General features: G+C 34.7%; 1 protein-coding gene across 1 annotated transcript; it reads right to left on the bottom strand.

Moving 5' to 3' along the window:
* Positions 1–4,658: 4,658 nt before the first annotated feature.
* LOC114531468 lies at positions 4,659–9,309 on the bottom strand. The gene is made up of 5 exons (XM_028553076.1): positions 9,165–9,309; positions 8,290–8,330; positions 7,394–7,552; positions 6,593–6,782; positions 4,659–5,425 (listed from the first exon to the last, which is right to left on the bottom strand). Exons 1-5 carry the CDS (start codon positions 9,205–9,207, stop codon positions 4,659–4,661), a joined length of 1,200 nt encoding a protein of 399 aa, XP_028408877.1. The 5' UTR covers positions 9,208–9,309.
* Positions 9,310–16,189: the final 6,880 nt, after the last annotated feature.

Genomic DNA, 16,189 nt, shown 5'->3' with positions numbered 1-16,189 from the left:
GTTTTTTGCCATTGTTGTTAAAGTGTGTGTAACTGCTGTAAAACTTGGGTGTATTAACACTAATGTCGACAAATCGCATATTTGTCACGTTTTTGTTCCTAATTTACTGTTTTGTGCGTATTTGTACCATCTTGTGGTAACAGGGTGCTTAACTGCTGTAAAACTATGGTGTAGTAACACCAATGTTGACAAATTCGCATATTTGTGACGTTTTTGTTCCCAATTTACTGTTTTGTGCGTATTTGTACCATCTTCTTGTAACAGGGTGCTAAGTGCTGTAAAACTATATGTAGTAACACCAATGTCGACAAATTCATATTTAACACGTTTTGTTTTAACTTGTTTGTTGTTTGTGCGTTTTTGTGTCTTTTGTGGCAACAGGGTGCTAACTGCTGTAAAACTGATGCAGTAACACCAATGTTGACAAATTCGCATATTCACGTTTTTGTTAATTTACTTGTTTTGTGCGTTTTTTCCATCTGTGTAAAGGGTGTAACTGCTGTAAAACTATGGTGTATAACACCAATGTTGACAAATTCGCATATTTGTCACGTTTTTGTTCTTAATTTACTGTTTTGTGCGTTTTGTGTCATCTTGTGGTAACAGGGTGCTTAACTGCTGTAAAACTATGGTGTAGTAACACCACTGTTGACAAATTCGCATATTTGTCACGTTTTTGTTCTTAATTCTGTTTTGTGCGTATTTGTGTTTCTGTGGTAACAGGGTGCTTAACTGCTGTAAAACTATGGTGTAGTAACACCAATGTTGACAAATTCGCATATTTGTGACGTTTTTGTTCCTAATTTACTGTTTTGTGCGTATTTGTACCATCTTCTGGTAACAGGGTGCCTAAGTGCTGTAAAACTATGGTGTAGTAACACCAATGTTGACAAATTCGCATATTTACACGTTTTTGTTCCCAATTTACTGTTTTGTGCGTTTGTGTCATCTTGTGGTAACAGGGTGCTTAACTGCTGTAAAACTATGGTGTAATAACACCAATGTTGACAAATCGCATATTTGTCACGTTTTTGTTCCTAATTTACTGTTTTGTGCGTATTTGTTTATCTTGTGGTAACAGGGTGCTTAACTGCTGTAAAACTATGGTGTAGTAACACCAATGTTGACAAATTCGCATATTTGTGACGTTTTTGTTCCCAATTTACTGTTTTGTGCGTTTTGTGTCATCTTTGGTAACAGGGTGCTTAACTGCTGTAAAACTAGGTGTAGTAACACCAATGTCGACAAATCGCATTTGTCACGTTTTTGTTCTAATTTACTGTTTTGTGCGTATTTGTACCATCTTTGGTAACAGGGTGCTTAACTGCTGTAAAACTATGGTGTAGTAACACCAATGTTGACAAATTCGCATATTTGTGACGTTTTTGTTCCCAATTTACTGTTTTGTGCGTTTCTGTGTCATCTTGTGGTAACAGGGTGCTTAACTGCTGTAAAACTATGGTGTAGTAACACACTGTTGACAAATTCGCATATTTGTCACGTTTTTGTTCTTAATTTACTGTTTTGTGCGTTTCTGTGTCATCTTGTGGTAACAGGGTGCCTAAGTGCTGTAAAACTATGGTGTAGTAACACCAATGTTGACAAATTCGCATATTTGTGACGTTTTTGTTCCCAATTTACTGTTTTGTGCGTATTTGTACCATCTTCTGGTAACAGGGTGCTTAACTGCTGTAAAACTATGGTGTAATAACACCAATGTTGACAAATTCGCATATTTGTCACGTTTTTGTTCCTAATTTACTGTTTTGTGCGTATTTGTACCATCATCTGGTAACAGGGTGCCTAAGTGCTGTAAAACTATGGTGTAGTAACACCAATGTTGACAAATTCGCATATTTGTGACGTTTTTGTTCCCAATTTACTGTTTTGTGCGTATTTGTACCATCTTCTGGTAACAGGGTGCCTAAGTGCTGTAAAACTATGATGTAGTAACACCAATGTCGACAAATTCACATATTTAACACGTTTTTGTTGTTAATGTGTTTGTTTTGTGCGTTTTTGTGTCTTATTGTGGCAACAGGGTGCCCTAACTGCTGTAAAACAATGATGCAGTAACACCAATGTTGACAAATTCGCATATTTGTCACGTTTTTGTTCTTAATTTACTGTTTTGTGCGTTTTTGTGTTATCTTTCGGTAACAGGGTGCTTAACTGTTGTAAAACTAGGGTGTATTAAAACCAATGTTTTTTCCCTTAGTTAACTAACCTGAATGTCAGGCCTTTATTTTTTCCGCCTTAACGTTAAAAGGGGGAAACCAATAGACCCTTTCGATAATTACATCCCAACATTACCGTTTTACCAATCCCAACATTACCGTTTTAAATTTAGAACCAACTTAAATGAGATGTATTTCAAGTTTTACTCTCACAAGCTATGTCGAAAGATGCAAAACATCCTTCTTCAAGACATGCATGAAAAACAATTCTTCTTTTTGGCAAACAAGTGTGAAAATAAACCGTAACACAAGAACGAGGCTGCTGGTCGTTGCCTGGTAGTCTCGTTTTAATGTTACGACTTATTTCCACATTTATTGGTCAAAATTAAAAATTATTTTTCATGCATGTTTTGAAGAAGGATGTTTTGCATCTTTCCACGTAGCTTGTGAGAGTAAAACTTTAAATCCATCTAAAACTTTAAATCCATTTAAAACGGTAATGTTGTGACGTAATTATCGAAAGGCTCTATTATATATTGAGTTTAAGGAAATGTAAGGAAATATAATATTTTTATCACTGAAATTGGAAGTTCTAATTTTGGTACTGCTTGGCCGGCCTAAATTAATCCAAGTGAACTTCGTCGTTTTGTAATACCTGATTTGTTTCTCTGTGAAACTTTATTTATTTTTTAGATGGTGAGTTTTTCAAATTATAAATTGATTGTTATAAAGACAGCTATAAGATAAAGATGTCGTTGTTTCTGTATTGCCGTATATCTTATTTATTAAAATATGCACAGTTCTTTGCATATATATTGAATATTGCTCTGTCCTCATTGGACAATGTCAATTTTGCTTTAATATTGAATTCACAGGGAATTAAAAGATATATCCCTAAAGGAGAGTTCTATAAATTATATATTATATTGAAGCAACATCTATGGGGACTATGGCTTCTTTGCCTTCAATTAGAAGTTGTGTGAAGTAGCTTCACACACAGATTTGAATATCTAGTTACACATCTATAATAATGACTAGGGTCTTGCAGTATTGAATCAATTGATGTGAGCAGGAATGAGCAATGTTGTCTTGCCCTGTTGCCCACATTATTCAGTAAACTGAATGAAATCCCTGAGTAATTGCATGGATAATGAAACATTTAATTAGCTTATTATTGAGCTTTCATATATCTTTTAAATTGAGCTTTAGATATAGCCTTTCGTATAATACATTCTGCAAACCTTTTAGTTCATATTTATGACCACCATTATCTAGTGTTATATTTGTAGTTTTTGCCTATAATTGCATGCAAAATGGATATAAATTTTCATCTACATTTAATTGTTCTATAATGTGTTTTGCAGGCTAAAGGAGGAATTTGCAAAGTAAAGAGTTGCCAAAAATATGGGAGTTATCTCAAACGACTAGATGTACATCTAAAAAGAATTCACCCAACTTTATCAGCAAAAATGCACAGATATTTACCTTTGCCACCTACAATGACTGGTACACCAAATCATATGAAATACCGAAAGAAGGAGACTTGTAAACTATGTCAAAAAACACTGTTATTGTTACCACATCTGAAGAGGTGTCATAAAATATATTCAATGGAGGATTACAACAAACTACCATGTGCTAAAAATGCAAATCAGATAGCAAGGTAACTAAAAAGAAAATAATCAAAGAAAACCCCCTCACTCCAGCAATACTACCTCATGTGAATACAGAAAATTCCAATAAAATGCAAAGAAGACTGGGTAAAGCATGGCAACATTTGAAGGGTGAGACCTTCACTAAGGGATAAACATGTCATAATGGGAAAACAAACCACAAGTGAGCAATATTGTTGTACTGGTGGTGGAGTTCTGCCTAAATTGAAGTCAAAGCTAAAAAGAAATGAGACATCCTATAGCAAAAAAGAAATGCACTCTTTAAAAGAAATGGTTAGATACTTTGTCCATAAAATGTACCCTTACCAAGTTATAGCATTGGGATTGGTGGCAAGAAAGAATGGTTACAAAAGTAAATCTACTATTGCTTCTTATATGCATAAGACATGCATGAATAATATAGACATAGATGACTGCAAGCTTGCAATTGACTACCTGCAATATCTTTGTCCCTATTTTCGCTTTTGTGCATTGTTCAATTATCCTAAGTTTAAATGCATTTGCAATGGTGGTAGTTCATGCAAACCTCTCCCTAAAGACTTCAGGCTTTATTGCAAAAGAACATGTGCAAATTCTATGAACTGTGGATGTAAATTATTGGACAATTCCGCACATGCATGCATTGACTTTTTCTCTTGTAAAGTATGTGACAGATACTACAAAAGTACGGCAAAAGAAAGTTTTGTGAAACTTTAAGCTAATAACTTAATAACAATAGAGATGTTATGTTCGTATATTGTACTATATTTGTCCCTGTTTGCCACGATCAAACACTGTCTTTCATGAAAATGTGTATTGCAGACATCATTTATTGTGAAGGCAAAACTTCGATAATGGTATCGTTGAAAATTGGGGGTATCTTCCAAATGGAACCAGAGGAAAGCTTTGAATCACAAATATAGTACAATGGTCCATGTTCAGTTTTAACAATATTTTTCCCAAATATTTTGGTCTCATTTGACATCAATTGGTACACATGTTTTTGTGCACCACAACTATCCAACCAAAAGCCAGTTATTTTTGTAGTAGATTTTGAAGTCATTACAATATCCAACTTTCCAGGAAAATAGAAGAGCCAATACGGGTCTTTCGTTGCATTGTAAACAGGAAGAATAATTGTGGCATCTAATCTATGTTGTATATTGGAACCAACAGCACACCAGGCATCTTGATCGAAATAACTTTTACAAGAAAGATACAAAATTAACCTTTCATTTTGATTTAAGGTTAAATCGATAACCTCAACATTTTCCTCTGAAGCTACCATTCCACCATAGAGAACATTATTTGCTTCTTTTTTACCCAGAATCTTGGAGAGAACCTGGCTTTTCCATTGCAGCTTTTTGGACATCATGAGAGTAGTTTGTTCTTCCTCTGGTTGGCAGTCATGTTGTGGTGGTGGTTGTTGTTGTTGTTGTTCTTCTTCTTGTCGTCGTTGTTGTTGCTCTTGTTGTTCATGTGGAAATTGTTCATGTGGAAGTTGTTCATGTGGATGCTGTTCTTCTGACTGCTGCTGTGGTTGTTCTTGTTGCTGTTTTTCAGGCAGTTGTTGCAAGCCTTCTTTTTCTTTATACTCTAAAATACATAGAAAATATCCCCAAATTTTAGGTAAAAATAATAACATCTGTTAAAAGCACATATACTAATTATACTTAGGCTCTTAGCAACTAAAGGGAGATTTTGAATGGTTGATTGGTTGATTATAACAGCGCACTATACGTTGTGTCCGGCGCTGTCCGCCCTAAAAGTACCCCCTATCGAAGTGAAGCTTTTGTTGCAATTTGAATGCATGGTCACGCACTGGTTTGTACTTTAAATATAACATAGTATACAGGGTGTCCCCAAAAAAGTAATTCTGTAAATATAAAGTTTGTTGGCTAAAAACAAGCCGGAAATTGGTAGACAGAGTGAGCTTCTGAAAAGTTGTCGCCTATAGAAAATCTGCCCTTCTGACTTCTGTAACCTACTAGAGTAACACACATTGTTTTTTTGTTTCTTGGCGATTGACTTCCAGTTTAATTTAGCTTCGTGGTTACCGAACATAAATACCCAAGATACAACAACGTCACTTAAATCTTTATGTTGACAAATATATAACTATCTACAGCGAAGACCTGATTAATACCAAATAAACAAATGCAAATACAAATTTGTCACAATTTGGGAAGGCTACCATACGTAGTGAAATCACTTGCATGATGAACAGTTTATATATTCTAACAACCATGCAGTGATTTTGGTGGAAAACACATTAAATTAACCAGCAATTTGTCTCTTAAAGCATCATTTTCGCCTCTTAAGTTTGGCGCAGAAATTACCTTCAACCCATTTTATAGAAATGACCTTCTATCCATTTTCTTCCACGTTGAAAGAAAATTTAGAAGAAATGTTTAACATTGTTTTTGTTGAAAAAAAGAAGTCAAAAATCTTCAAAAGGAATCACACATAGATTTATTCACCCTTGCGTACTCCCGGGCGCTCTCAGGCTCTCAGCTGCTCCCGGGCACTCTCGGGCGGTATTAAGGACTTTCACAGGAAACTCGAAAGGGGTGCAAAAAAAAAATGCACAAAATAACCTAAGAGGACCATTGTTCATCCACAAGCTGTCTGACAATGTAGTTTTTGCTCCAAAGCCAAGGAATTTTTGAATTTACTTTATCTTTGGTGTGAGGTGCTAGCAAATAGAATAGGAATAATATTGTATTGCACATATGCTTGTCCGTCATAACATTTCGTATTTACCTTCAATGAATTTTCTAAATAAATTGAGTGCTACTCGACCACCTTCGGAAGTCTCTATGGTACTTTTGTTTCCGATGAAAGAAACTCCAGCTCCTTCCGTTCCATAGAAAGTTAACGTATCGCCACTTCCATGCTTGTGATGCATTAAAATGACAATATCACAGTTGTTGTGGATGTTCAGAATATCAGCCTAAATGAAAAACAGCGAAATGTGATTTTGCTTTATATAGTAACACAATAATACTCTACACTATATACTGTATAGCTATGTAAATTGTTCAAATTTGATTAGATATAACTACAGTGGAATTAGTTTTTAACAACAGGAGAAATTGCAATTATCACTCGTTCTTCGGATTCGTACCCTTTTATAGCCTTCGAGACACTAAGGGGCTGTTTACATGGTCCCACTTAGCCGGGATTTAACGAAGCATGAGACGACATTGAGGCATTGAAATGAGTATATAACATAATATCATGTGCTTGTTTGGTTTCATAAAGACTTATTTCAATACCTCATAACAATCTCACACTTCGTTGAATCTCGGGTAACCAGGCTCATGTAAACAGCCCCTAAAAAATAGAGGATCTGCACAGTCATGTGACAACTTCCTAAACTCTTGGAAGTGAAACCGATAAAACTGGCTGTTCAACTTATTTTGCATGTGCGTCATACGCAATATCCTCACTACAATCATTCTTCACAGCTTCACTTCCAGGACATGACTGTGCAAAAATTCTAAATTGCACTCAAATCATACTTTGAGATATCCCAGCTTGGACGCTGTACTGTAAACATACTCGTTTTTCCATGTGCTTCCTTTGTTGCGTAATGTTCGGATTGCTCATATTTTTTAAAGCATCCAAATTCTTCTCTTTTGTTGGAAACCTCAAAGAACAACCTTGGTTCTTGCAAACCTTTTTTGCAATCCCTTGTTCCAGTCCACACCCAGAGCATCTCTAGGTATATATAAATTCAATTATGATTCTTTTATTTTAATTAGTTGGCAAGTGTAGTAAGAGAGGGGGTTTAAATACCACATCTATTTATTTTATTTTTGGGTTAGCTAAAAACTTACAAATAAGAACTGCATGTTACCTAAGAACTATTTGATAAAAATACACTGTTCATTTTCAGGTAATGTTGGCAAACTGAGCACAATAATCACGTGCCACTAAATGGTTTTACACAACATTTGCTGTTAGTCATTAGATAAAATCACAGCCCTTGTATATGAAACATGAGTGGTAAAGAATTACTTCATTTCAGGTAAGAATGCCAATGGCAGTTGCAGGTGACTTAACACACTAATTTGCATTGCTCAATGATATGCCTAATTGTACTTTAGTTGTTACAGCTAAATTCATCAAAACCTAAGTCTGTCTGATCATGATTTTGAAAAAAACCCCACTCTTGTTCATATCTTGTAAAATACTCTTGTGTTAGACAGAGTCAATAAGTAGCTGCATGTATTTTAAAAGCCAATAAACTTGATAATGCATACATAGGTTTTGGGGGCAATGGTACATGTTGTGCTATACTAAATTTACTTGGGTAATTTTAAATTGGGTAATACTCAATTTTACCCAATGCAAATCTGAGAAAGACTGCACACACTGTACAGTTGCATACTAGACTTGCTTGGCACTTAGCTGGATTTCATCAGTCGTAGCAAATTAACATAATAAAAACTTACTTTCATCCCTTTTTTAAGACAGGTGTTGACTGTAATTGAATCTAAAAAAACATTTATATTTAATGTGGAAAATAAGTTTGTTATGAACGATTAGTGTAGATTCACCATTTTGCTTCAAAAAAGATTATTGGGGTCTTAGGGATCATATATAAAGTTATTTATGAAATTATTTTCCATTTGCATGCAAAATATACAAAAGTTCATAGTAGCCGTAACATTTTTAAGCTTAATTGCTCGGTAGTAGCTGTAACATTTTTAAGCTTAATTGCTCTTCAGTAATTTGTCTTTTGCTTATCCCTTAAATTGCAAATAACAAGGGAATCTTAATCTAATATATTAATTGCCATTACATTCAGAAACCGTAAATTAAGAAAAATTTGATGGTCAAATAATTTATATTGTCATTGATAACTTAGGAAGGAACAGTATATACATAATAGAGGATCATATGTTTGCTAAACATCCACAAATTTGAAATTTCTGATCGCAGTCATTCACAGAGGTATTGGTATAAACGTATAAAAAATATAATCTGTGGCGTTACTACACGAAAATTGCACTTGGCACCACGGAACACAGTATATAAGTGCTGACATTCTGCGTTAAGACTGAACTTCTATCTACTAAAACGAATGCTAATAACGATATTAAATTATATAAAATCATCAGCTGTTAATAAATGGGCTTTTCTGACACTTCGCCGAGGATAGCCATCAATGATCAATCCATGCATTATTGTCTTAAAAATAACAACGTTTTATATCAGAAAGCTGAGTTAATATCACAATCTCGCTTTGTCACTCGTTAAAATACAAACAGCGGAATTAAAATGATAATGCTAAAATATTCAAATATGCAAATAAACGATAACTTACCCACGCACAGTGAACTTCCCGCGCATTCCTCGCTTTCCGCCATCTTGCTCGCGCTACATTAATTTAATCACCAGGCTGTATCGCCAATGGGCGCACTCGGCCACGCGTCGCGAAATTATTGTTTTAGTAATTTCGGATGTGTTTAAGAATTTATTGATATAATAAATTTAGAAGTGGAGCTCATGTTGACTCTGCAACTGCGCCCAAGCGCATGATGTCATGTATGCACACACGCTACATACCATGAAAGAGGTAGCTAGCTTCTAAGACATCAACACTGGAAAAAGTTATCTTCCCAACGCCAGTTTCAAAAGGCTGTCATGGTTTATAAATCACTTAATGGACTTGCTCCACAATACATGGGTTCCATGTTTGTAAACCGTGACAGTGTCAATCCTTATTCGTTGAGAAACACAAATAGCAAGCTGGCTGTTTCTAAGCCTCGCACAAACTATCTCAAGAATAGTTTTAGTTATGGTGGTGCGATGCTATGGAACAGCCTATTGGGCTACGGCTAGCAAATAACCTATCAAATTTTAAAGCGGGCTGTTCCAAATTATTTTAATCTATATGCACAATTGTATTATATTATATTTCTTGTATATATTCCCTACACGGCTCTCAATAGGCAGGTATAGTGACCGCCATACATACGTCATCTGGCAAATGCCCCTGTTATGTGTGAGCGGTGTCTTTGAGCAGAGCGATTTGCCAAGTGAGGAGATTAATTGAGCTTGTGCATGGTGCTTATGCGTGACCCTCAATAGAAAAGAAGTCTAATTGGTTGGATTGAGAAGGTCAAATGATGTTCGCGTGCGGGCCATATTGGATCTACTAATGCATTGGAGCGCCGGTTTGACGCAAGTCTGACATGCCGCTCGCCAACATATGTTTTTTTGCCAAAACCGAAGACACGCCTCGATATGAACCTCATTAACTTTATTTTATTATTGATAACTAAAATAGCTTTATTTGCCAGTTTATGGACAGTCGTAATTGTAACAGCTTAAAATCTCTCGAAGTATAATGTTTTTCATTTTCCAATTTATTTCAGAGCTATAGTTCTTATAACTAAGTTCCAAAGAACAATAAAAGATATAATAAATTAAATACTACTGAATGGATTGCCATTTGCACATCATTTCTAAGCGCTGAGTGGCTAAGCAAGATCACATGGGTGTTATCAAACAATTATTTATATGTTCGTGAAGAATGCTTTATGATAAAGGTGTTGCTGTTCACAGCTTTATAATTTATATGCTCCTTATACCGCTAGCCATTTTAAGGCCCGCTCTTATTTGAACGTCGGTAACTAATTTACTCCATCACATCTATCAAAAAAGGAAGAAAATCCCACATGAGATAGCAGCAAAAAAACGGGCCTCTATAGCTTGTTATACCGACACTGTATATAATACACCGAAAAAAACCCTTATAATGATGTTCATCAAACGGTTTATATCTGCTTCTTCTTATAATGCGTCACCTGTCTCGAAGATTTGCAATCGTGTTAAGCCGGTGCGCACTCACAAATAACATTCAGTTTAAATATAACACTTCACCTCTGCTAGAGTAAAAATTGAATTGCCAGCAAGGAGAGCCCGTGTTTTGCTTTTATCCAAGATACATCCACACGGAGCTTGATAGGAATAACCTGGACTTGCGACATCTTTTCGTGTAGACTTATTTAAGATCTACGACGTCAATAATCTACGACGGCAAGCGGAAGTAGTTTTGCAACGTTGGCAGTAAATGCGCATGCGTTGGCTTAGATCTGGCGTCGTCGAAAAAGGTCGAGAACGTGAAAACAAGTAGTTTGGCGTCCCAGCTACAACGTGAACGCTTTTAAAAATTTTTGGTCATTTTAGTTGCTGTAAGTATCATTTATCAGTATTTAAAACTTGTTTTTAGTCACTTCTATACAAGTAAATAGATTTTTTTCATAGTTTTTTTTTCTAAAGACAAAAAATGCTAAATGACAGCTCTTTCATTTTTTGCAGTCGCAGACACGACTGATCTCATGGAATGGTCAGATGAAAATGATGTTTTGCTGGGCCAGGAGATACTTTTAGTCGACCCATTTAAAGCTAAACCCCGAACAAATCTCCGTGGTCAGTTATGGACAAAGATAGCAGATTCTTTGAACGCTTTGAAGGTTCCAAAATTTTCTGTATCTGTTCGTGATCGTTTCAAACTTTTGGCTGAAAAATTTAAAAAGAAAATTTCAGCTGAAGAGCACGGGTCTGGAATTTCTCCAGAAATGTCAGAGTTAGATGTCTTACTGCAAGAAATCCTTGAACTTGAGGAAAAGTATAGTGAAGAGTATATTCAATACACAGCAGGAAGAACAAAAAAAGACCAAGAAGACAAAGAAAATGCAGAAGATATGAGGTTGAAGGCCATGGAGACTTTAAAAGAAATACAGAAGAGAAACGCATTAGCTGATAGGAATGAGAAAAGAGAAAAGAGAAGAAGCAATGGGTCAGAGGCTTTGAGTTTTTTACGGGAAAGGAAGGATAATGAGAATGAGTATCGAGAGAAGGAATTAGACATGAGGAAGAAAGATGTTGAACTGGAAAAGAAAAAAATAGAGCGAGAAGAAAAGCAGCATCAAGATATAATGCAAATGATGCAAATGCAACGACAGCAAATGCAACAAATGCAAGTGAACTTTTTCCAGTCACAAGCCCAACAGCAGCAGCTTTTGATGGGAATCATTGAGAAACTGTCAAAATAAACAATTGAAATATGGGTAAGAATCTTTTTAATGTTTAAATGTTACGGTGTTCTACCCAACTGTTTGTTAAATTATAACTGTTACATAAGGTAAACAAATGAGGGCCTTTCACAAAGGATTTCTGATGGATTCCCCCCCCTGTCTAGCATTTTCTGAATTGGTGACCCCATTCCCCTCAAACATCTGTAATCTTTGCAAAAAGGTATGCATGCACCTTATATCTCAGTGGAAAAAGCTATTATTTCGCAGCATTGTTAAATTCCTCATTCAAGAAAAAATCAGTTAATATAATAGAGTTAAAAATTTTAAATGGAGGCAAAATGATTGCTACACCCCCTATGCCTGCATTTGTTCTGATCCATGACTTGAACATTATTTGTGAAATGGCCCCAAATAACAAGAAATAACGAGTAATGATAATAAAATGAATGTCAGCCTGTTAGGCTATCATATCTATTTGTAAGAGCTATGCTTTAAAAATGTTATTAAACTTTTCTTGATGTTTCATAATGTATTTCATGAATTATTCTTCAGCAAGATACTCTTGGATTTTAAGTGGTGGAAGGTCGACGAATTCAGATGTTATATTGCCATACATACATGTAATGCAACTTCTCAATATACCCGATACAATGTACATTTTTCCAACAGCACTTAAAGCAATTTTTAAGTTCTTTTTAAAGTCAACAAATTTAAAACTATTGACAATGTCACCAAAAAGCCATTCTACAGAGACACGAACACTACTCATACTTTTGTTAAATGCCTCCATGTCAGGATTAGGTTGTACTAGTCTGAATGGAGCTTGTAGATGAATCCTGAGTGGGTACGCAGGATCCCCATAAATGCACATTGGTTGCCCATTTGTGCCATAGGCATGCTCTTCCAGCATTTCCATTAGCCCCGAGTATCGAAGCATGCCAGCATCATGTCTCTTTCCCTCTACAAATAAAAAGAAACAGATTTAACACTTAGATAAATTATTTTTCTAATCATGTGTCTAATTCCCACTTATTGCCTGTCCCCCCATGCTTCTCTTGGTGTCTTTACAACATTGACAGACGGGTCATACTGAACCGACAAGAATGTATGGTTTAGTATGACTGGTCAGACTGGATAAATGCATAGTAACCTGTAAAGGGATTTGAAAAATCAAATTCAGTCTTCACACACAGTCAACACTCGTCTTCCCCCAATTCGTCAAGCTTGAATCGCCCATATGATTCGTATGGTAAATATAAGTTTTTCGGCGTGTACAACTGGCTTAGAATTGCAAACTTAACGTCGTCTATATCTCTGAGTGCATAACAAACTGTTATGAGTTCAAGCAACTCTATAATGTTCAAAATATGACCTCCCTAGAACCTGCCTGTGCAATTTGTTCCATTCCCTTCATACCCAGATAGACACTCGCACGCGTAAGAACCATCAGTACATGTGGATGAGACCCGTTATGCGCTTACTCGATGTCGACGTTTTCTAAGTACTTCTTAAAATACGAAATAGTTACGAGCCAGTTGATATAGAGAATTATGGAGAATTACAGATGGATACATGTGACCAAAATACTGCGCAGTGATTGGAAGTTAGACTTATTAATTATTCATTTTTTAATTAATTTTATTTAAAATTAAGTAATTGTAAAGGGGCCAAATATGTGGGACGAATAAATTCAACAATGATCATGAGTTAACTAGTGAAATACTTTCTTAAAAACCAAAAAATGATCTGCATAAATGATTAAGCGGAAAATTATTCTTAATATTCCTAAACTACTAAATATGCATGCTGAAGGAAAAGTTCAACGACATCACCATCGAAAATTAGGAAAATTAGGAGGCGAACTCTCCTCAGGTGTCGCCATGATTTGGTCGTGTGAAGAACAGATTGAACTCGATATATAATATATATATATATCGAACTCGATACATTCAATATACAACAATTCCAGTTATATAATTTTTTTTTCGAGTTCGATATATATATATATATACATATATATATATATATATATATATATATATATATATATATATATATATAATATATATAATATATAAATATAAATATATATATATAATATATATATATATATATATATATGTATATAATTATATATATATATATATATATATATAATATATATATATATATAATATATATGTTGCATGCTAAACAAAATAGCGATCAAAACACGTCTATTACACACTTATGTATGCTCCCGAGGGAAATAGTGAGTTTTGTTTTCTCAAGAGTCTTAAAGTTTCCCGAGACGAAGTCGAGGTAGTCAGTGGCGTAGCCAGCCCGACAATTTAGTCATGCTATGCTAATATTTTGGTGTTCATTGACTCTTAAAACAATGAATTTCTAAACAAATGAAAAATGATAATAACATAAAATTTGCATACTACGCCACTGAAGGTAGTGTACATTAAGTGTTTTGTTATATAGGAGCAAAAACATACATTTTACACAACAATTTCATTTATAAAAAAACCCACTTTACTTTGTTATGACAAGAAGCGCGCAACAATTTTTCACTTGTTTCCCTGGTGGGAAATATTGCATTTATTGAAAGTCATGTGACTACGAATGAACCAATCACATTTAAAATACAGCACCTATATAACAATATTACTTATTATAATTTTATTATAACCACGTTACTATTTATCAAGGTTATGATTAGGCTAACACTGAGTTGTTTCATCGTATAATTTGTTACAAATTATTTAACACCTAACACTGTCTAAATTTAAATTCAAACTGTGATCGCAATCTTGTACCCAGGGTGTGATCATAGAACTTTAACAGCGTAAAGGAGCATTACAGTTACGGCGAATAGGATGCAACAGCTTCCTATTTTGAACAAACTGAAACAAGAAGCGTCTGCACGAAGGGCGTTTTGAATCGTGTTAATTAACTTATAATCTGGGCAGCGGCGAGGGCATATTGTGACAAATTTAAGAACGGCGTTGCCCGCTTATCTACGTCACCACTGACATACCAAATGAGCTGAGGTAATTTAGAAAATTTTCTAACCTACAAACCAACTAAAAAGTATTGTTGGGATTACATTTGTGAATAAGAAAAAGTTTTAAGAATAAACAAGCTGTTCTGGCGTTAACTCCGGCGCACGTGCCAGTCTTTAATATAGAGCTTCTGAACATAAGCAATATACAGTTCATATTCGCATTTAGATACCTTGCGAACCTATAATTATAAATGTTCGATCGCGAAATTCAGAAGCACATCGTACTTTAAAAAGTATAGAAGTTCAATTGTTCAAAAATTTAAATAAACCGCATGATACATTCGCTTTTTCTTACACTTTGCCTTTGGAATTCGCGCTTATAATTATTGTTATATTGGAAAAAAATTTGCAACCAAATAAAAAAATTTCCCAGGCACATTTAGACACAAGAAAAAAATGGCAAAAATCCCTAAATATTCTATGATTTTGGTTCTTTTCTACATGAAGAAACAAAAACATTTTTGATGTGATATTTTTTTTTATAGATTCAAAAGACATAGTTTAATGTTATGGCATACCCTTGATGACCATCAAGACTGGATGTAGGATTACAAAACGACTAGCAGAGAGATTTTTTGACTGTCAATATTGGTTAAGAAGCAGTTTTCTGCATTTTAAGACGGTTTTTGAACAATTGAAAAAGTCGTCAAAATTGACCAAAATGGTAATGGGTAAGCCTTACCATTTTGGTCAAAATTGGCGACTTTTTCGATGTTCCAAAAACCAACCAAATATACTCTAAAATGAAAGATATTAGTCTTAGGAAGCCATTTTTAGCATTCTAAGACAGTTTTTAAACAATTGAAAAAGTCGTCAAAATTGACCAAAATGGTAAGGGGTGAGCCTTACCACTTTAGTCAAAATTGACGACTTTTTCAATGTTCCAAAAATGTTCTAAAATGAAAGATAATAGTCTTAGAAAGCCATTTTTAGCATTTTAAGACAGTTTTTGAACACTTGAAAAAGTCGTTAAAATTGACCAAAATGGTAAGGTGTAAACCTTACAATTTTGGTCAAAAATGAGGACTTTTTTAATGTTTCAAAAACCAATCAAATATCCTCTAAAATAAAAAGTTATTAATCTTAGGAAGCAATTTTTTGCATTTTAAAACAGTTTCTGAATAGTTGAAAAAGTCGTTAAGACTGACCAAAATGATAAGAGGTAAGCCTTACCATTTTATGTCAAAATTGACGACTTTTTCGATGTTCCAAAAACCAACTAAATATGCTCTAAAATGAAAGATATTAGTCTTA

The sequence above is a fragment of the Dendronephthya gigantea genome, unplaced genomic scaffold (genome assembly GCF_004324835.1).
Source record: "Dendronephthya gigantea isolate DGI-Jeju-01 unplaced genomic scaffold, DenGig_1.0 000072F, whole genome shotgun sequence".
NCBI lineage: Eukaryota > Metazoa > Cnidaria > Anthozoa > Malacalcyonacea > Nephtheidae > Dendronephthya > Dendronephthya gigantea.
Note: the sequence above shows the minus strand (reverse complement) of the source record. Positions and strands in the feature narration are given on the sequence as shown.